Here is a 21,913-nt window from a genome sequence, read left to right as displayed (position 1 = left end):
CAGCCCTCACCCATAGCTGGACACAGGAGGGGGCAGAAGGTAAAGGGGCACTCTGGTTTTATGTGTAACTACTTATCAAAATACTACCATTTTGCTTAGAATTTCTATCTTTAAAAAAGTCTACAAGCCATGGGAATGGGAAGAGGCCAGAAAGGAGTGATACAGATATATATATATATATATATATATATATATATATATATATATATATATATATATAAATTTTCTTTCCTTTTGTCCTATTTGGTTAAATAAGTTACTTCTCCAAAGCAAAATTTACAAGATACATCTCTTACCTCAATCAGGTTTCGTAGCTAGTGCAGTCAGCAGTGCAGGTGAAGAAACCCTGCCTGCTCAAGGAATAACCACCGACTAATTTGGTAATGTTCCTTTTTTTTCTTCACCCCAAACATTTGTGTCTCAAATTACTTTTTTTCTCCTCTTGCTATATACTTTTGTGTTAAGCAAATAGAGAAAAGAGAAGCTGACTCTCGGCTGTGGAGTCTGGATCTTCTGTTGGAAGAAGGGTTTCCGGCACGCTAGAGCAGGAACAGCCGAAGTCAGCAAGCTCACCCCATCGCTGGTTAAACCCGCATCTGTCTCCTCCGTCCCGTTCTACTTGAGCCATAATACCCACCCATCAGCCATGTCTGTCCACACGCCAACGCTCCGGTCTAACACGGCAGAGTGTATTTTGTACTAAAACATTCTGAAAAGCAGAAAAGACCCCAACCCCAATGTTGAAAACAGATACAAAAGTAAGCAAATTTCCTGGGAAGCCATTATTAATTCTTGATGCAGTCAAGGGAAAGCGAATTCCCGGAGGAATCAAGACAGTCTGCAGTCCTCAGAGTCCAAGACTTTCGATCTCCAGACTGGGCTTCGGGCAAGCTCTGCAGCCGAAGGACAGAGGGCTTGGCAATGGGGAAGGGATAGCTAATGGGCAGCCACACTGAGAAACACCCTCTCCGAGAGGCGGGCTCTGGTGTTGCTTTGCAATGAAAATCTTGGCTCTTTGGGGCTGGTTCAATCAGTGAAAAAAGGATAACCTATAAATTAACTTACAAAGTACAGAGACTGGGGAAAAAAAACCCATAACTTTGGTGTTAGGAAGGGAAGAGCAGTCATCTAGGTCCCCAATAACTCTGCTGCTTGTCTCTGAGGGTTCTTGTCTGACTTCCCACCCAGCTGTCACCAGTGCACACAGGTCCCCAGGAGCCAGTCTGCTGTTCTCCCTCCAAGTCACAGTGGTCAGTTCATGTTTGCCTGGTATGGGCAGAGATTTGCCATCGAACATGGAAGGTCTTTCGTTTGCCAGGAAGCATGCCCCACTAGTTTGCCACCAAATACCAACTCGTGGTGGCATCTGGGAACAGCGCTCGTGGGTGATCCGAGGCTGCCCGTTTCTCCTACCACCATCTGAGAGACGGGAGAGCTACTGCATAGGATGGGAAGGGCCCCGACCAGCCGCTGGTGAGTGTGATCCCAGGACCCCTGCCTTCCTCTCCAATGCAGACAAAAAAGGGAATCATCAAAAGGGAATCATCCCAGCCTTACTCCCCTCGACGATGGAAGGGTGCACTGTACTGTGATTTGCTTTCTACCCTGCTTCCTTCCCTTTCTGTGGGTTCTTGGTAAGGGGAGACAAAAACTCACGTCTCACGGTGAAGTCAGCGGCTGCCTTTGATGTGAGCACATGATGTAAGGTGTGAGCACATGGTGAGGTTAAGCTCCAGGAGGGGAGGCATAAGGGCGGGTGAGCTGCATCCTGACTCGATTAGACCAATGAAGGAAACAAGGGGAGGGGGAGGGGCCTGGCGTGCCTGAAGCTGCCCGGACTTTTCATTCCTCAGTCTCCAGGAGGCAAATTACCAAGTGTTGCACATCTGCTTCCGGGCTGCTGGAGTACTAAAGGCCAAAGCTCAGAAGGGGAGAGCATTTCTGAGGAAACTGCTTTGAGGCAGAGGGCATGGCTTCCACATCTTCAAGGTGACGCGCGCGCGCGGGCGTCACCGGCTTGCCCTGCCCAGGTGCAGAGAGGACACCAAGGTCCCGAAGGACCACAAAAAGAGATCGTGAAAAGTACATTAAGAAGGAAGGTACGTGGCCTGCCTTTCTTTTGCGTCATATGTGGGATCTATGGCTACCTAGGCATTTCAAACACTGATAGAAGGGCGGAGGGAGCACAAACTTAGCAGCCTCACGGCGAAGTCAGCCCTGCTCAGCTCCAAAGGAACCAAGGCTGTCAGGGAAGGGGGCTGAGTGTTGGGACGCAGGATCCTAATTACAATTCCCACACCTTTTACTAACGAACAGAACAGTATGTTGAGAGTCCTCTAGTTTGGGGCGGCTGAGATCACTGCTCTTCCGTTTTGCTACTATTCCTGAACTTCACCACCATGACTGTGATATTGTCAGGGCAGCCTCTGTAAAAAGACTGCAGGACGATGCTTTTGGCCCCAAAGTGCGGCTCATCCAAGCGCTCCTTGATGAATCGAACCGCTTCTTCATTGCTGAAAGCATCCCACAGGCCATCCGACGCTAAGATCATGAACTCGGGCTGCAGCTTGTCCAGGTCAAAGGTCAAGATGTCTGGGTCTGGGATGACCACGTTGAGATTTTTCAGTGGATAATCTCCCAGGGATCGAGACATGGCTAGGATCCCCTGGACCCTCCAGGAGCCATTAAAGCTGATGAACCCACCTGGAAAGACAGAGGGAGCCTGTTAGCTTGCCCAGCTGATAATCTCTCATGCTTTTTACAGTCTGGGTGTGTGCACCACAAGTCTGCTAGGTGAGCACTTAGTCTTCATCTTCGCCACTGCCAAGGCCAAAGGCACCCTGCTGCGGGGCTGCTGAGCTTCCCATTCTCATCCTTGGCACTGCTAACGCTGGCGAGAATGTGAAGGGTGGAGTGGTTAGAAACAGAGCGTCAGCTTTAATAACACCTCATGGCGGCTCAGTGACTGACAGCACGCAGCTTCAGTATAGGGGTTTGAACAGAGTGGAAGAGAATTCTGAAAAGCAGGTGAACGGGCAGGGAGACATCTCTGAAACAGTCCCTTAGTGAGGTCACTCCTGGATGTACTAATGTGCATCTTAAGAAGAACTGAGATGGAGGAAAACCACGTTTTGGACATAGTGACCGTGGATTAGAAATACTCCCCTCTTTGGATGCTGTATCTTCCTCGCTGCCAAATGAGTATAATATCTCTCCCACTTGTATCATGGGAATGTAAGACATTATTCCATACAAATCCCCTAGCACAGAGCTGGATAGCACACTCGCCCAGCATTATCCACTCTCTTCCCTCTCTCCCTTCCTTTGGTTTTTCTTTGAGAGAATACCTCTTATGGTCCAAAGTAGTCTTGAACTCACTACAGCATGGCTGAGGTTGGCCTCGGATTTCTGATTCCCCGGTCTCTACCTCCTGAGCATTAGGATTAAAGACATGCACCACCACCCCTGGCTTTCATTAGGCTTTCTTTTTAGGAGCTAGAACTTTGTTCCTTCACACATTTGTCAGATTTTTACTGAAAATCAGCTGTATAGAAGGAGATTTCTCAGGCTCTAAAAGTTATGTAAGATCTAGACCCTTCCCTGGCAGGAGGAGAGAGGAGACACACTTATGGAAAGTCACAGGTGACACGTGGTACCTTCTGTGACAGGTTAGCGTCTGCTAACCACTGAAGGGAGGCAGGGTGGAGAGATGGTGGGTACCACTATGGAGAACTTATCTTTAAGGGAACGGTGGGCAGACATGGGGCAACTCCTGCTAGTGTGGTGTAGTGGCCGGGGGCCTGCGCTGTGTATTAGGTCACGGTCCCAATTATGACCTTGTCACTCACTGGCTGTATGTGCGTGGACACAAGTCTCTCTGAAATTCCAGTTTACTGACTATAGAGTGATTTTAACATTATAGTCGTCACACAATGTATGCACATGTATGATGTGTGTCAGGCTTGGCTCCTACACATGGTGAATGGAAGCCAACACTGATGCTGGTGGTGAAACAGCAGAGACAGAAAGGTCTCCTGTCATGCTAAGTAGGAGGAAGAGAGATGTGAAGTCTACGGTCATAATAAACACAAATTAAGATGACAAAATTCATCAATATTCCTTAAGCCGTTTAGGGCAATTAAAAGAGACATTCACAACTGGACCAGGTACACAGAACCTGAGACTGAACACGAAGAGTGCTTAGCCCTAAATGGAACATCTGTGTCATACATACCCTCTCCGCCTAAGGTCCAGAGATCATGGATTCGGAGGGAGCAGCATGAATGTAACGGTCAGAGGCAGTGGGGACAACAAGGGACCCAGCAGGGTAGCTGCACACATGACCTCACAACATTGTGACAGTATCTGTGGGGACTCAAGTCAGACAACGGGTGAGGTGAGAGGCAGGCATGAAGGTCCACCCCAGCTGAGAAGCTATTGGCAAGTGACAGCTGCTGGAAGAAAGAGTGTTTCTTCAAGGGCGTGGCCCTTGATGGTTAGACTGTTCCCAGTGGATGGATGGTCTCACATGGGTGGGACAAACTGGGCTTGTTGGGTCGGAAGAAAAGCCCCAAGGTTTGGATTGTCTGAGGTGGGAAGAGTCACCCTAATCTAGGCTACACGTTCTGGCAGCAGCGTAGAAGACATGGAAGAGGGAAGATCTTGCTCTTTTGCCTCCTTGCTTTCACTCTTGCTGGCATGTCCGTCTATCCTGCTGCTGAGGCATTACTCCACTGGTATTAGAACTTATTTCTTTGGGATCCAATGTAGACTGAAGACCAGCTGACACATCCTGCCCTGTGGACTATTCAAATGATGGATTCTTTGCCTTTTCTCATTGTGAGAGAGCTATGGATGGACTAGTCAGACCACAGCTTAAGACAGTCAAATACATCTCACATATATTCAAGATTATTTAATAATATAATATATGTAATATATCACACACTAGTTCTGACCCTCTAAGGAACCCTAACAAGTATAGGTAGGGAGGGGGTGAAGCTGGGCAGATTTGGGGGGGGGGAGGAGAATGAATATAATCAAAATACATTGTATGAAATTCTCAAAGAGTAAAAATATTTTAAAAATACACTCTTGCCTACTTTATGAAGAAAAGAGTAGGCCAGATTAATCTTGGAGACAGTGTTCAAATTTCCTTCTCTAGGGAAGCACTGTAGACTGGCAGCGTGTCAGGTATGACAGGGTGGGGACAGAAGACATGACGGTGAAGTCCCAAGGACACATGCCAGATGCTACGACGGAGCTTCCAGAGCCACGTGTGTCCACAAAACTTAGTCATCCGGATGTTCAGTGTGGACTTAGGGTGGGCTCTCATGGGGAGATGGTGCACACGTGAATCTTCAGTGTGGACTTAGGGTGGGCTCTCATGGGGAGATGGTGCACACGTGAATCTTCAGTGTGGACTTAGGGTGGGCTCTCATGGGGAGATGGTGCACACGTGAATGAATGTCTGAGTTTTTCATTCATCTTTTCTGGAGCTCACTGAAGCTTGAGGATGCTCTGCAAATACTGTGTTACTTCATCCACAGAAAACCCAGGTCAAACTCCGTTCAAATGTTTCCGTCAAAAACTTCCTCCCGCATCACAAGCAAGAGAGTCACCAGCTCCCAGCTGGGAAGGCGCAGATGCTCAGCAGGCTTTGGCTCATCTTCTCACTGGGCAGGAGCTAACCTCAACTGACCAAGAGTCTTTCTTCAGCTGTGCACACGTACCACACGCACCAGGGGTCTAGGCTGCTTAGCACATCACCCCACTGTCAGTTTAGAGACAAGGGACTCTTGCCTAACATACGCAGGAAACTCAGATCTAATCCTCAGAGTCTTGGTCCCTGTGTCACTTTATTGACTCATGCCTGGAACTGAGTGAGCTAGCCTGGGCTACCTGAAACCCCAGCTCAAAAAATGAATATCACCTTAGCGACTTTCTGTCAACCACCCTACTTAAAGTTACAGCTTCCTGACACCGCCAGTAGTTACTACCTTGTGATACACTACAGAACTCATTGTTCTTCGGCTGGTGCCTACTTACTCTATCTTCTCCCCCCACCAACTCACGAAGTAACTCTCGAGGGCTCTGTGTGCGTGGCGGGGTAGGGCATGTGGAGGTGGGTGCTGAGGTGTGCAGACTTGGCTCCGGAGAGCTCATGTCTTCATTGGCTGGTTCTGTGGTGCCGAGCACAGCCGCACCCCAGCTGCTGACAGGAAGGGAAGAGCTGGCCATGTGCATCTTTATAAGGAGCCTAATTAGACTTACTGAGGATGCCCGAGAGAGGCAGGAAGGGCAGCCGCCCCAGCTGGGGAAGCCGCTGCCTCACTGGGACGTGAAAAGCTTCCATCAGGACACCCCGAAGTTGAATTTTAAGGGATACACACTTTTAATCTACTCAGAAGTGGGGTGATATTTGCACAGCACAAGTAAGTCACTGGAGTTCACACTGGAGTGTCACGAGTCCGCTACAGCTGCAAGGGAGCAGGGGCCGAATGATCAAGTTGAATTTTAAAATGAAAAGGACTGTCTTTGGCTCTTCTGGAACCGCTGGCCACAAAGAATGGCAAATTAAGTTGTCATGAATTAGTAAGAAACGAGTTTAGGAATATAGACCAGGTAACAGTCACGCCATAGTCACTGTGTTGCTGGGTGATTTGCTCCCGAGAAACTCCCCAAGCAAGCACCTAGCTCACCAGACAAGAAGGTGGACTTGGGGCGGGGGCGGGGCCACAGACTCACCAGCTCTCTTTATCCTCTTCCTTTCCTTCAGCTGGTAAGGCTTGTGATCGTGAGACAAGGGAATGGCATTGCCATCTTTGTCACACAAGACTCCTCGAGAGTCACCGACGTTGGCCACAGTGAGGTCTTTATCTGAGAGTAGAGCAATCAAACACGTTGTACCTGCAAGACAGAAGGAAGAGGCAGTGTGACGGGGGCAGGACACAGATGGTCCCCTGCTTCTCCAGGCCAGCTGACTCCCATCCTCAGAGCCTCCTGCCAACGGGGCTTTACTCTGGGAATGATCACGATTCACTTTCGACATCATTGATCAAATCTGACAGGCCATTTTCTTAACCGCATTACGCTGTCACTGAAACAGGCAAGAGGAACAGCATCATTTTCCTAAATCGCTTTGTTTCTGCTACTCTCAATTTGAAACGCCACAGTCAACAGGATTAGGGGAGAATCAGAATTGGCTGGAGGCCCTGGACAGCAGATACATGTTTCCATCTTCTCCTTGGTACCGAGTCTCCAAGAAGTCCCAGTGGCAAGTGTGAAAGCGTGTAGGTGGGGGCAGGGCTGGCTCCTGAGGAAGAGGCAGATGTCAACAACCATATCATGTGGCACTGTGACAAAACCAGTACTGTCAGGAGAGGCAGAGACCAGGGATGAGGACAAGGGCCCCAGGTGTGCAGGGGCAGGCTACAGCAGTAGAAGCAGAGAAATCTACAGGGAGGATGGAAGGGGGATGGAGGCGGTCCAATCACGTTTTGGCCTGAAGCCCACACACGACACACAAAGACAAGCTTTCCTCAGTCCTTCTGCAGTACTATGGTTCAAGCAGAGACCGGTCTTTGGCCTCCTCTGACCCCTGCTGGTTACTGTCAGTGGTCACACAACTCAAAACCCGATCCTCTCTTGCCTCAAGCTGGTAGCTCCTTTGATTGTTCGAAAGCGCTCACCGGTCTTCCCTGACAGTCCCTTCCTCATTAAAGTCGCACTCCACAATAAAATTATAAACTGCATCCAAATGACCTTTTACTCTTTATAGAATGACAATAACAAAAAGAGGACCCAACTTGTAAACAGAGAGAATAGATACAGGTTAGTATGAGCAGGAGATTAATTACAATAATCAGTATATTCAGCTCTAATTCTGCTTGAAACTCTATTCTTTCTAGATTAGGAAAGGGTGAGTGGAGATGGAGGGAAATGGGAGCAGGCTCACACCGCCTCAGTCTCTGTGAGCTCGCATGTGCTCTGGTCTTGCTGGTGTAGAGGACCTTGTTTTTCTAGTGCCCTTCATCTCCTCTGACTCTTACACTCCTTGGGCTCCTCCTCAGGGTTCCCTGGGACCCAAGGGGAGGGACTGGATGGAGACATTCTATTCAGAGCCTCTGCATATTGTCTGGCTGTGGATTCCGTATCTGTTCCCATCTGGTGCAGAGGCGAAGCTTCTCTGATCTATGAGTGGAGCCGGAGGTCACTAGGAGTCCCTTTGTTGCTGGGTTCTTTTAGAACAGCAGTATTTGCTTTTACCCAGGTCCCTGGGACTTGGTAACCCGGCAGGATTGGGGACAGGTTCCATCTCAGGAGCAGCCTTAAGTCAAATCTGACATTAACTGGTCAGCCCTATATACTCTGTACCACCACTGCACTGGCATATGTTGCAGACAGGACACCACTGCAGACCAAAGGGCTTCTAGATGGCTCGGTATTTACTGCTCTCCCTCAGCAGCACTCAGACTACCTTCTGTTACCAAGAGCAACACCCTGTAGGGGTAAAGGCTCTATAGGCACCAGCCAGACTTCTCTATGTTCAGAAAGTGGTGGAGGTGCTCTCTCCAGCTGTTGGTGCCTTACCCTCTGTGAAGAGCAGCCTATAGCACTCACAAGAGCTTGGGTTGCTTGGCGGTTCCCATGAGACCCTTCTGGCCAGCAATTCAATTAGATGTAGCCCATTCTCGGTACAAGAAGCTTCATTGGGTGACAGGAGATAGCCAGTAGAGGCTTTCTCTCCCCCCTTTCCTCATTTTGGTGATTTCATTTAGGGAAATACCTCAACATAATAAAGGCAGTTTAGAACAAGCCCATAGCGAAAATAAAAATGGAGAGAAACTCAAAGCAGTTCCACTGACATCAGGAACAAGAAAAAGCTTCAATTCCCTGCACTCCATCTCAGTAGGATTTGAAGTCAGCTAGAGCAGTAAAACAACGGAAGGAGATCAGGGGATATAACTCAGAAAAGGAGCTGTCTAAGTATGTCTTTTTTTTTTTTTTTTTTTTTTTAAAGATTTATTGTATGTGTATGAGTACACTGTCGCTGTCTTCAGACCCACCAGAAGAGGGCATCGGATCCCATTACAGATGGCTGTGAGCCACCATGTGGTTGCTGGGAATTGAACTCAGGACCTCTGGGACAGCAGTCAGTGCTCTTAACTACTGAGCTGTCTCTCCAGCCTTCTATGTATCTTTATTTGCAGATGATGTGATAGTATTCTTAAGTAACCCTAAAAATTCCACTGGTAAACTCCTACAGCTGATAAACACATTCAGCAAAGTAGCTGGATACAAATTTAACTTTAAAAACCAGTAGCCTTCCTTACATAGAAACAACAGACAGACTGAGAAAAAAATTCAGGGAGAACAACACTTTTCATAGTAGCCTTAAATAATACAAAATTTGGGGTAACTTTAACCAAGCAAGTGAAATATTTGTATGAAAAAAATTGAAGAAAGAACTTAAAGAAGATCTCAGTTCATAGAAAGATCTCCCATGCTCATGGATTAGTAGGAGCAATACAGTAAAAATAGACATCCTACCAAAAGTAACCTACAGATTCAGTGAAATCCCCATTAAAATTCCAACATAATTCTTCATAGATACTGAAAAGAAACTTTTCAGTTTCACATAGAAATGCAGGATAGCGTAGCCAGTCGTGCACAGTAGAAGAACTGATGGTGGCATCTTCATCTCCCATCTCACACTGTACCACTGAGCCAGACAATCAAAACAGCACAATGTTGGCACAAAACCAGACACGTTGGTCAATGCGTTAAACGGAAGGCTTAAAGACATAAGCCCATACACCTGCGTTAGCGTGGCTTTTGGTAAGAAGTCTAAACCACACCCTGAAAAAACGTATCTTCCACAAATGGTGCTGGTCAAGTCGGATGGCTGCGTAGAGAAGAATCCAAATAGATCCTTCCTTACCATGCTGCTTAAAACGCAACTCCAAATGTATCAAAGACCTCAACATAAAACTGAGCCCAATCGAAGAGGAAGTGGAGCCCTGAACCCACCACACAGGAAAAGACGACGTTCTGAACACTGACAGCACAGGCATCAATAAGACCTCATAAAACTGAAAAGCTTCTGTGGGGCAAAGACACGCCATTCAGGCAAAGCAGCAGCGTACAGTATGGGGAAAAATTTCTACCAGCCACACATTTGATAGATGGCTAATATCCAAAACATACTAAGAATTAAAAAAAATCTAGATAGTAAGAGGAAACACAAATGGTGGAGAATCACTTAAAGAGATGTTCAACATCTCCCCATGTTATTGACACTATTTCTGTAACAAAACATCAGGACCTAAAAGCAACTCGGGAAGGAAAGGGTTTATTTGACTTCTGTTTCCATATCATTGTTCAGTGTTGAAGGTATTCAAGACAAGGACTCAAACAGGGCAGGAACCTGGATACAAGAGCAGACGCAGAGGCCATGGAGGGGTGCTGCTTACTGACTTGCTCCCTATGACTTGCTCAGTTTGCTTTCTTATAGAACCAGGACCAGCAGCCCAGGGATGGCACCACCCACAATGGACTGGCCCTCTGCCATCAATAAGTAATTAAGAAAATACCCCACAAGGTTGTCTGCAGCCAAGTCTTAGGGAGGCATTTACTCAACTGGGTTTTTCTTCTCTCAGATGACTTTAGCTTGTGTCACGGTGACACAAAAGCCAGTACAACATCCCTAGTCACCAGGGACGTGCAAATAAAAACTATTTTGAGATTCCATCTTGCACCTGTTAGAATGGCCAAGGTCAATAAAACAAATGACAGCTCATGCTGAGTAAATGAAACATTCACCCAGCGCTGATGGGAGAGCAAGAGTGTACAGTCACTGTGGAAAACTGCGCTGGTCCCTAAGGAAGATGGGATCAACCTACTTCAAGACCCAGCTCTACCGCTCTTGGGCATATAGCCAAAGGATGCTTCTATCCTGCTACAGGGGAACCTGTTCAAACATGTTCACTATTGCTCTATTTGTAATAGTCAGACATGGGAAACAACATCCCATCCTGGATCTCCTTCAACAGATGAACAGATAAAGACAGATAAGGTATATATTCACTTATAAGTCTATGATGACCAAGCTACAAACAGTGGAGGTATAGAGGTTAGGTATGTAATACGGAGATCTGGGAAAGGGGAAGAAAACATGTATGTATGGGTGCAGGGGACTAGAACAGGAGGAGCAAGTAGGGAAGAGGGGGATGAGGAAAGGGATATGGGGAGAGGCAGCTAAACTTAAGGCTATTTGAGGGGTCTATGGAAACCTAATACAGTAGACGCTTCCTAAAATATATACCCATATGAAGACAATCTAAGTGAAATCACTAAAACATTTTCAACATCCTATAAAACAACTCAACTAACCAAAAATCATTACCCTGGAGTCCTATTAGTTGAATTTGATCTGTGACTACTTTACTTTGTTCTAAGTGTAGCTTGGCTAAACTTGTCCGATACAACCAGAGCATAAATCCTGTGCGGCACATTAGGGTTTGGAACAGAACTCTTTATGTGGCATGTGGGTGCATGTGTCTGAGCTGACGGAGTACTTCTGACCTTCCCTTCTCTGTGCTCTCAGGGCAAGGATGTCCTACCAATGGCTTCTACACCATTTAAGCCTATGCCATCAGTCTACGCTCAGGTTCATCCCAGTGTCTTAGCTGGTATTTCCTTCTGCCTGTATTCACAGGAAGCCAGGGAAAGGTCCCCCTGTATAAGGGAAGGGAGCCCACCTGGTTGGGGTCTGGGCCTCTCCCCAACCCCACTGCAGTCCGCTCATCTGTTTATTACCCTATTGATCTGTCAGGTAAGGAAGAGAAAGAGTCAGAACCTCAGCTACAAAACAACCTGAGCATTTTATCCTCCCTATGATGAAGAGTCTCTGCAGGGTCTTTGGTATCAGATTTTCACGATGAGGGCAGATTGATCGAATGAGGATCAGAATTCATACAGTAACCATAGGGACCGAGGATGGCACGTGGATCTGAAAACAGATTGAGTAGACCCATCAGGAAGGGGGTAAGGAAAAAGGGGTGGCTTAGAATAATGTCCCAGTCACTGTGCAGAAAACTGGGTGGTCCCCGGAACTCTGGGATGTTTACTGTGAGTTTCTGGGAAAGGCCATCACTTTCACAGACAGATGCAGAGCAGGAAAGAACCACTTCTTTGGCTCAGTAATATCCTGTGAGTTCCACTGAACAGGGGCAGCTGGCTTGCGATCGAAGGGACAATCCCAGCATCTAAGAGTAAGGACTGCAAAGCACACGGTCCCTGTCACTTCTGCCAGCATGCGAGTCAGCCGTGGCAGGTCCCACACAATCTAGCCCCCTCCCAACTGTTCAGTGTCACAGACACTGCTGAGCCACTCTGCCCAAGTGTGTTTTCGTGCTGTGCGACAATAAACTTCTTTTCTGTTGGAGTCTTGAGTCAGGTTTCACATCTACCTCAGGATGCCGGGTTCAGTGTGGTACTGCCTACATTAGCAAGAGAATCTTAGGCTTGACCAAATGGTGGTATGCAGGTGTCAGAAACAGGGATGCAGGTATATGTGTATGTATATGTATATATTTTCATATATATATTTCTCTATATACATTTCTATACAGGAACGTGTTCAGGGCCCCCTGTACAGAGAAGCAACAAACATGGCCACTTCCTACACAGGGGCTGCATGGGTTTGGAGAAATGATCTGTGTAGAACCAATGCGGAATGATCAGAAAGAAGCCAGGACACGGCTTTGTTTGGGCTTTGCAGTCTTAGCCCAAGATTATAAAACTGTTTATAGTATATTACTCAACAGCACATACTACTCTGTTGCGAAGAATGTCCAGAAAAACACGTCCCAGGAGAAAATGCTTGCAATCTCATTTTCTTCAGTATGCTGGAGAAAAAAAAATTAACCTTGAGATTTTGGTTAATAGTTTTGATATAAGTTGATTTATTCCATTTTAATGATGAAGGAATAATGTATTCATCAAAATACATTATTCCTTAATTTTGAACCTCAGTAGGTTTCCACATTAACAATCTTATTTTTATGAGGTTGTTAATTAACTGGGCTGGTATCTTGGAAACTTAACGCAATAATCTCACCTTACAGATTAAAAAAAAAATCTGAACAACAGTATAGCGTAATTTCAACACTCTGGAGGTGAGGAGGGATGGTCGGGAGTTCAAGAATAACCAAAGACCTAGATAGTGAGTTTGAAAGTAACCCGGGCTACCTGAGGCTCTGTCCCAAAGAACAGTGATAAAAATATATATTAAAAAAAAAAAATCTGAAAAAGTCAGTTTGCACAACCTGGACTTCAAAGTCTAGACTGAGTGGCGCCCTCTGACCCTTGCATCTGAGAAAACGGCACTACAGTCTACTCAGCTACTTGAGCCAGAAGCCCAGGCATCCGGCCTAGCTTTTCTGCTCCCCGCTGAGCCATCCGGTACATCCGTGTTTGCTCTTACCTGTACCACACAAGCTGTTCTCTTGTTCTCTCAGAGCTGCATGAGAAGCAACAGTGGCAGATCCTGCCTGATCTGGCCCCATCTCAACACTTCTATCTTCACCTCCCTTGTCCCGTCTTCCCCTTTGTTACTCACATATGCCAGGTCTTTTGTCACTTGGGCTTTGGGCACACAGTTCCCTGTCCTCGATGCTGGCTAGCACAACTGCTCTTGTCCGAGTTAAGGAAGGAGGTTTTCAGAGAGCCCTTTTCTGATGATTTCATCTCCTCTGTATTTCTTTATTGCCCTCCAACACAGCATTTTATAGATAATTTGTTCACTTAAAGCACTGAATATCCATCTTGCCCTAATAGAATAAGTATCCTTCCCAAAGATAGGGGACATTGCTTATTTCCTTAATCTAATGCTGCCTAGACTACCACGGGCACCCAATAACTGCTCGATAACTGGATTAGAAGACTGATGCGCATGGCCTTCTAGACGCTGCCATTCAGGGAACAACTCTAGCCTTTCTGTTGTTACTGCTTTGTTCTTACCCATCGTCCAAACACGATACCCTTCCTCTGCGGGTGTAACCCTTGGTCCCACGCACACTGCTGATGGAATGTTCCGCCCAGATGAGTCCCCCAGATTCCTCTGGCCTGGGGTCCTGGTCCAGTGCGAAGGAATACGGGTGGGACTGTAGGTTCATACTGAAGCTGTGTTGTTATAGAACAGTGAAGGTTCATCACAGTGCGGGTGGAACTGTAGGTTCATACTGAAGCTGTGTTGTTATAGAACAGTGAAGGTTCATCACAGTGCGGGTGGGACTGTAGGTTCATACTGAAGCTGTGTTGTTATAGAACAGTGAAGGTTCATCACAGTGCGGGTGGGACTGTAGGTTCATACTGAAGCTGTGTTGTTATAGAACAGTGAAGGTTCATCACAGTGCGGGTGGGACTGTAGGATCACACTGAAGCTGTGTTGTTATAGAACAGTGAAGGTTCATCACAGTGGCTGTTACAAGAACAGCCTGGGTCTGCAGCACTAAACAGCTTTGTTTAGTCCTAATTATTTGGTTTTCCTGCAGGAAAACAGCATTCGAACAACTCATTGGCCTGTTCCCCCGAAACTCGCAATTCTCTGTTCTGGACTGACACCTGCTAAGGTAAAGAGATACCCCGGAGAACTTTTCCACACATGAATAAATGCTTCAGTGGGATCAGGCACTCACTTTATTCAATGAGTTGAGTTTCAAACTGTATATCCCAATGATGTTTAACCTCCTGACTATGAGTAGATTTTAGTTAAAATTTCTAACAACTCCCTACTTATTATAAACCTCACCAAGCAGCTCACAAACACACTGCTTTTCATGCCGGGCAGTGAGGGTTCTGCTCTTCTCTTTATGCGGATGACGGATGGGAGGGAGCAAAATGTCTCTATCCTGTTCGGCCCATAAGATGGTTGTGGGCTCAATGTTAAACAGCCAGACCCCAGCAATCCGGAATTGTTAGTCCACGCCTACCAAAGTCTGACCCTATTGCTAACTTCACTACCGCCTTACACATTTTATAACATGTAAAACATATATTTTTATAACTCCTAACAATGTCCGACCCTACTGCTTACTTTACTACCGCACTATGCATTTTTATAACAACTCTGGAATGCAGAAGGAAAGAGGGGAGTGACTTGGATGAGTTCACATCAGCACTTGTCTGAATACTCTGCAAGCCCCAGGGCCTTCAGGGACACAGGCCAGGCATAATAGAGACTTCACACCCTTCTGGGAGCAGCTACTTCGGGTAGGAGTGTGGATCCTAAAATGCTTTGCTACTCGGAGAACAAGGTAACTTGGCAGCCAGTGTGGGGGCTCTGAGAGGAAACCTGGATCCCAATGGCAAGTTGGAGAAGGGGTCAGGCCAGACAGTGGACGCAGAGGCCATGCACGGCGTAGACCCACGGAGGCCTCTTTTCAGTCTTTTCCAACGAAGTCACTTTCACACATTTTCCTGATGTTGAAACTGGCAACTTTTGTTTTGGTTTTTTAAAAAAGATTTATTTATTACATATAAGTACACTGTCGCTGTCCTCAGACACACCAGAAGAGGGCATCAGATCCCATTACAGATGGTTGTGAGCCACCATGTGGTTGCTGGGATTTGAACTCAGGACCTCTGGAAGAGCGGTCAGTGCTCTTAACTGCTGAGCCATCTCTCCAGCCCCCAACTTTTGTTTTAATAGATACTGTAAAACATAAATGGAAAGGGTCAGACTTGTCGAGGAACAGGCGATCTGGGCTCTCAGCTTCCTGTAAAGAATCTCTTGGACACATCGCTGTACCACAACAGAGGTGGCAAGCCTGCCTGCCCAGCTCAGAAATGTTAAAACTCCTCCAGTAGGGGGGATTATTCTGTCTGTCTTTGAACAGCATAGGTGATTTTCAGGTGTTTGTTTAAGGTCACAAAGACTTGGGAGGTGCTGTGGGGGAGAGACTTCACCAGGGACCTAGGGTCTGCAGCTGAGGGAAACGTTTCTATCACAGTTCAGGGATACCCATCTGCCACGTACCCTTTACCTGCCCGGTTGACGGGTTTCTGATGCATTAGAGGTGGAGTTCTGTTTGAGGCTGAGGATGCTCTTTCCTCAATGATACATTCTTACACTGGTGCTCCGAAAACCTTAGCCTTACACCAAGGGAAGGGCTAGTGACTAGGGAGGAGAGAAAAGAGTCTCATGCCTTTGTACTATCTACACACACACACACACACACACACACACACACACACACACACCACACACACACACACACACACACACACACACACACACACGTATATATTTGCAAACATGTTGAAGTCTGGTCTGCTGTTATGTATTGTAATGATAAATTTTATTTCCAAAGTGACTTCTCATGTTTACAAGCTTTTGTTGTGCAAATCTTGGTCTTTAATTTAAAACTATTAGTTAAATAAAATTGGCTACAGCCAGTCACTAGGGGATTAGAGGCAGGTGGGTTTGGAGCCACCTGGTTGGAGGAGAGATCAGGAAGAGAAGGAGGAAGACACCATGGGGGAAATGGACCACAAGCATGTGGCCAGGAGAAACAGCACGTATCTGGGACGCCCCAGTGGGGAGGTATCAGTTAGAAAAGTAGATTAGGAGTTACCACCCAGGAATTGTCAAAGCCAACTAAAATAACCATAGTCTGAGTCTCATTTCTTTGTAAGTTAGTCGGGGATAAGCTTAGTGTGGCCGTTCCACACAAACACATGACAGAAAAGTTTCGACAATATGAGGAGTTAACTAGGTGAGGGCATTTGGCCCAGTTTTTGTTTGCTTCTTTCACACTTTTCTGAATTAAAATAAATTTATATACAGGAGACTATTTACTGCATAAACCGAAGTATGTGTTTGATTCATAAAGTAGGGGAGGGGGAAGAGAGCCAATCATTTTGGCTACAGAGAGTGAGGTCAGGCAGATGGGCAAAGGCTCAGAGCAACAGCCGTGGTGACGACAGTGGATGACCTTCAATAGCTCAGGTTCAGACTCGGCTGTCAGAGGTCATCTGCTGGTATCTCACTGATGAATACGATCGGCAGCTGTCTCCGTGCGCCCTAACCTGAGCCTGTGCAGGTTGTGAGCCGGGCCAGGTCTTCTCTCCGCACTTCCGAGAAGACCCTTGTATGGTAGACGCACAACCATAGTTTTAAATGTAAGGTCGCAAGAACCCTTCTTTCCTAAGTGGCTGACTCCAGACTTTTGTACCAGGGGTGGCCGTCCTGACAGGTGGAGGAAGGTTCAGCTTGGGCTGGAGTAAGGGTGAAGAAGACTCGCTGCTCTTGCAGAGGGCTGAAGTCCATTTCTCAGTACAGACATCAGGTGCTTTACAACTGCCTGTAACTCCAGCCCCAGGGATCTGATGCCCTCTTCTGAGCACCAGCAAATGTGTGTGCGTGTGTGCATGCATGCATGTGTGTGTGTGTATGCGTGTGTGTGTGTGTGAACAGGCACGCACACACACACACATACAATTTTTTTCTCTTAAATAAATTTAAGTTTAATGAGATGAACACACCTTCGGGCCTTGTTCAGTACAGCCGAGGGACACTCACTCAACTCGACTGCTCATGCTAATGACATACATGAGACGTGAAGAAGGAGGAAAACTGACGGACAACCTATTTTCTTTTGGAAAGAGAAAAAGAAATTGGGGAGTGTGGGAAAGAAGTGGGAAGGGACAGGGAGCAGGCGTGCAAGGAAAATGGGAGAGACGCAGAATCAGAGACACTGCATGTCAAGAGATTTTAGAAATGACCCAAGACATTTCTAAGGTCAAGATATACTGCCCTTTTTCCCCTTCCCCATTTTATGCATCAAATACCTTGTTTTATGCAGTAATTATTCTCCTGAATTGTTGTGAATGGATTATAGTTTTTATATAGCATATAAAAACCTATCTGAACACCAGAAAAGTATCCTTGGAGCATGATCAAAAGAACAACCCTTTGGGACCTGTGAGAGGTGCTCTAGAACATAAAGCAGAGGGCCTTTATCCTCAGAACATTTTGTAATTGTTCCCTGGATTGGTCTTGGACATGAGTCCATGCCTCCTGTGACATTCCATTGATAAGACATGATTATTCTTGTTGGATGTCAGAACGCAGCTACAGGACCCAATCTGGTCAGTGTGGTCTGGTTCTGGACCTGGTTTCCTGTCTTGCCTTCCAGCCTTCCCAGATATAATCTAAGCTCATGCCGGGCAACTGTGCTTAAACAGGTCTGTCCTGAGACAGAGTACATATAGGTGTACGCTGGAACTGCAGTAAGGTTGTCTACAGCATCAGACTGTAGGCCGCCGCATTCTTTCAGGTCCTTAGATCCCAGGTCCAGCAGACAAGATCTGCACAGGTCAGTGGACATCAATAAATAATAAAAAAAAAAAGCAAACGCATTCATCACATTCATAAGACATGGTGTTTCTTTGGCTCTGCAGAGTTATACCTGATACAATACGATCAGCTTGAAAGTCATTTTCTGTAAAGAGAGTGATTGAAATGGCTGAGGACCGATCTACCCACGTGGAAAGACACACAAACACAAGAGTGGCCGCAAGCTAAGCATTCATGGTGACAGGCTACATGCTGGTGTATACCATGCTAGCAGCCTATAGGGTACTACTGCTATCCTTACTTTACAGATGACGGCACTGAAATGAAACAAGTAATTAGTCTAGCCAGATGCGCAACATTTGATGGTTACTATCCATAGACGGCTACTGCTAGACTGCATATAAGACGATATGCTTACAAAACACCACCAAAAAGGCATTACTCCCTTAAAAGACTTGCCTACCATCTGTATAAGGTGCATCACAGTCATATTCAAAGAGACAACAACATGTTAAGAACTGTGCCTTCAAGAGCCAGACATGTACCACGGTGCACATGTACTGTGGCGTGGTGCATGTCTGCTTCTAGGCTCTCTGTATCCCACTTGAAGTAACTCTAGGAAGAGAAACTATCACAAGACAAAAGTGGCCTGGAAGGAAGCTCGGGAGAACAATGTTATTAGTGGGCTCTATTTCAAAGTTCAGCCCCAAAAGGATCATATTAAGAACACGTTAGAATATTCTGCCAAAAAACCCCAAGGTGTCAAGATGCTGGTCTTCTTTTGTGGACTTCCTCAAAGGAAAAAGAGAGTAGATCTGTGTCTGCTGGGAGGCTTCTAAGTTCGCTGGGCTGGGCATGGTCTGAAGCTCCCTGGAATAACCCTCTTTGTGTCTTCCTTTGCAAGAACGGCAGCCACAGCTTCCTCTCACCCAATATTAAGAACAGTTCAATGGGAATGACAAGGATTTATGCAATGACTCAATTCCCAATGAGAGTTTTCATGAACTCTTCTATGAGCTAAAGTCTTAGGTATTGAATTTGAGGTAGTTGGTTTTATAACAAATACTATTGCTTGAAACCCTAGTAGAACAGACTCAAGTTCTAAGTTTGGGTAAGTTTGGTCTCTTCCACGTGTCACCAAATCACAGTCATTTCAATTATGTGGACTGGAGCATTTTAGAAAATGACAGTAAACTCTTATGTTACAGGAGTCTTCATGTATACGTGCTTAGTCAGAGCTCTTTAAAAGTACAGCAGACAGGTGTTAACATTAACATTTATCATTAACAGTTATAACTATTGCTGTACTTAATTTGGATTCTAGCATGTAATCCTAATTAATTTATAGTTACAGAATAATGACCTGAAATCTAGGTCTAGTACCATTTCATGGCTAACAAACAATTTCATGGTTGCTCTGATTCTTCTTATATAAGAAGCAATTGCTGTTTTTCAGAGGAGACAAACATCATGGTTTTCTGCTTCCGTGGACCAGTGAGGTGGCCTGGATGGATACTGTGGGGAAAGGGAAAAGGGAAGCCAGAGGGAGTCTCTGATGCTTGGAGTCTGAAAACCTGTGCTTACAACAGCACAGGGCCCTTAGCTTTGTGCAGCCACCCACAGTAAGAATCCAGTTTGGAACAGAATGAAAGGCAGCTTGGAGAGTTCCGTGTAAAGTCCTGAGAAGACTCTGCTCCCTGAGGAGAAATGGCAACTTGAAACCATCACAGCTAAGGAGTCCACACTTCAAGCACACATCTAGGGGCCCTGTTCATCCTAGCACATAAGAGACCAGTAGCAATACAGTATACACTAGGGTGTGACATTTCCATAAAAGAACCTGAAAAATACCACTGGAAGTGAACTGAACAAAATTTTAGGATCCAATATGGATGGGAAAGCAAGGCATGTTCAGATCTAGAGAGAAGTCAACTTAAATCTCTACATGTTTATTCTTTAACTATGAAATGTGACCTGGTCACATTAATTATGAGATTAATCTAATCTAATTAATTAATTAAAATGCCATGGTAGGTAAAGTTAGCCAACAAATGCTGATTCCCCTGCCCCTGGGTTCACAGGCATAGACCCATCATTAAACACTGTCAGCTGGGAGGCAGATGCATTTCCAGAGCCCAGACCGCTTTCCTGAAACATGTCATTGGCTGACAGGTTCTGAGACTGTGTACTTTTTCTAGGTGATCTATTCCATCCAAACGAAGCATAGACAATTATGTCCTCATTTAAACGAACAAGATAAAGACCTATAATCAGACGTGGGACACTTATATGAAGTAGGCATTAACTATCTGCTTGTTTTAGGATCAGTGATTACAGAAGAGTTATAAAGCACTGCCTTTAGACATAGGAAGACCAATTCTGACTTTGAGTCCATTTATCTGCCCATTGGGGGCACAACCTATATACATCTTTAGTTGGGGGGGGAGTGTTACTTCTCTTCGTTCTCATCTATACCTCAATGGTCCCCCCGCGCCCCGTGTACAGGCAGTACCCATCCTTGTTCTTTCATTCAATGTCTCCACAGCTCAGAACACCAGAGTGGGGCTGGAGCAGTAGGAATGAATGGAATCCAGACAGCCCTCACCTGCACGGGGCTCACTCCAACTATCAGCACAAACCTAGACACGTAGAGCCTAGGACGGAACACCGAGGCACTGTTCTAAGAGTCGGACGTATGGGTGGAGTGATGGTAGAGATGAGGACTCAGTCCGTCTCAGGGACATGGCAGGCAGGAAGGCTACAGGAAGGTACCAGCAAGAAGTGAGACCCTACCTTCTCCTGAAAATACAACAGGGCAAGGAATTTCCTCAGCTGGTGTGGCTCCTGGTGTGATGGGGAAGAGAAAGCATCTTTAGATTAAAAGATAAGAGCAGCTTTTCAGGGAGGGTTTCTTGACTTTTCCTCTTCCGAATAAATAATGGAGCAGATCCTGGTGTATAAATTCTGACTTTTATGTGGCAGAAATAAGCAGAGATGTGAACAAGGTTTTACAAACAAGGACTGATGTCACAGGATTGTTTTCAACAGGCAAGGAAAAGCTAAAATGAGTAACCATGAGAGAATGCCTTAGGAGATGTCACACGGAGCTGCATTACAAAGACCACACACGCAGCATTTATGAAGAGTATTGCTTTGCTACTCTGTCCACAGTGCTCATGACAAAACAAAACAAACAAAACCCCAAAACTGTACATAAAAATTTAACATTTATTTCAAATAGTTTTTCTTCAAGTGGCTTTTGTCGTCATAGGTCTTAGTTCATCTTTTTAATTCTTTTTTAATTAATTAATTTATTATATATAAGTACATGGTAGCTGTCCTCAGACACACCAGAAGAGGACACTGGATCCCATTACAGAAGGTTGTGAGCCACCATGTGGTTGCTGGGATTTGAACTCAGGTCCTCTGGAAGAGCAGTCAGTGCTCTAACTACTGAGCCATCCCTCCAGCCCAGCATGTAACATTTTTACTAAAAAAAAAACTACATATAAATTATCCAAATTTATTTACATAAATAAATATGCATAT

General features: G+C 45.8%; 1 protein-coding gene across 1 annotated transcript in view; it reads right to left on the bottom strand.

Moving 5' to 3' along the window:
* Nucleotides 1-246: 246 nt before the first annotated feature.
* The window catches only part of PPM1L (protein phosphatase, Mg2+/Mn2+ dependent 1L), a 231,708-nt gene continuing 210,041 nt past the window's right edge, over nucleotides 247-21,913 (bottom strand). The window contains exons 3-4 of the mRNA XM_080915806.1: nucleotides 6,748-6,909; nucleotides 247-2,703 (exon numbers count right to left, since the gene is read on the bottom strand). Coding sequence (XP_080771932.1) covers nucleotides 2,357-2,703; nucleotides 6,748-6,909 — 509 coding nt within the window. The 3' untranslated portion in view covers nucleotides 247-2,356. The remainder of the gene's footprint in view (nucleotides 2,704-6,747; nucleotides 6,910-21,913) is intronic.

Source organism: Micromys minutus (assembly GCF_963924665.1).
Source record: "Micromys minutus genome assembly, chromosome: 4".
In the NCBI taxonomy this organism is placed as follows: Eukaryota; Metazoa; Chordata; class Mammalia; order Rodentia; family Muridae; genus Micromys; species Micromys minutus.
This window is presented reverse-complemented; position numbering and strand designations above follow the sequence as displayed.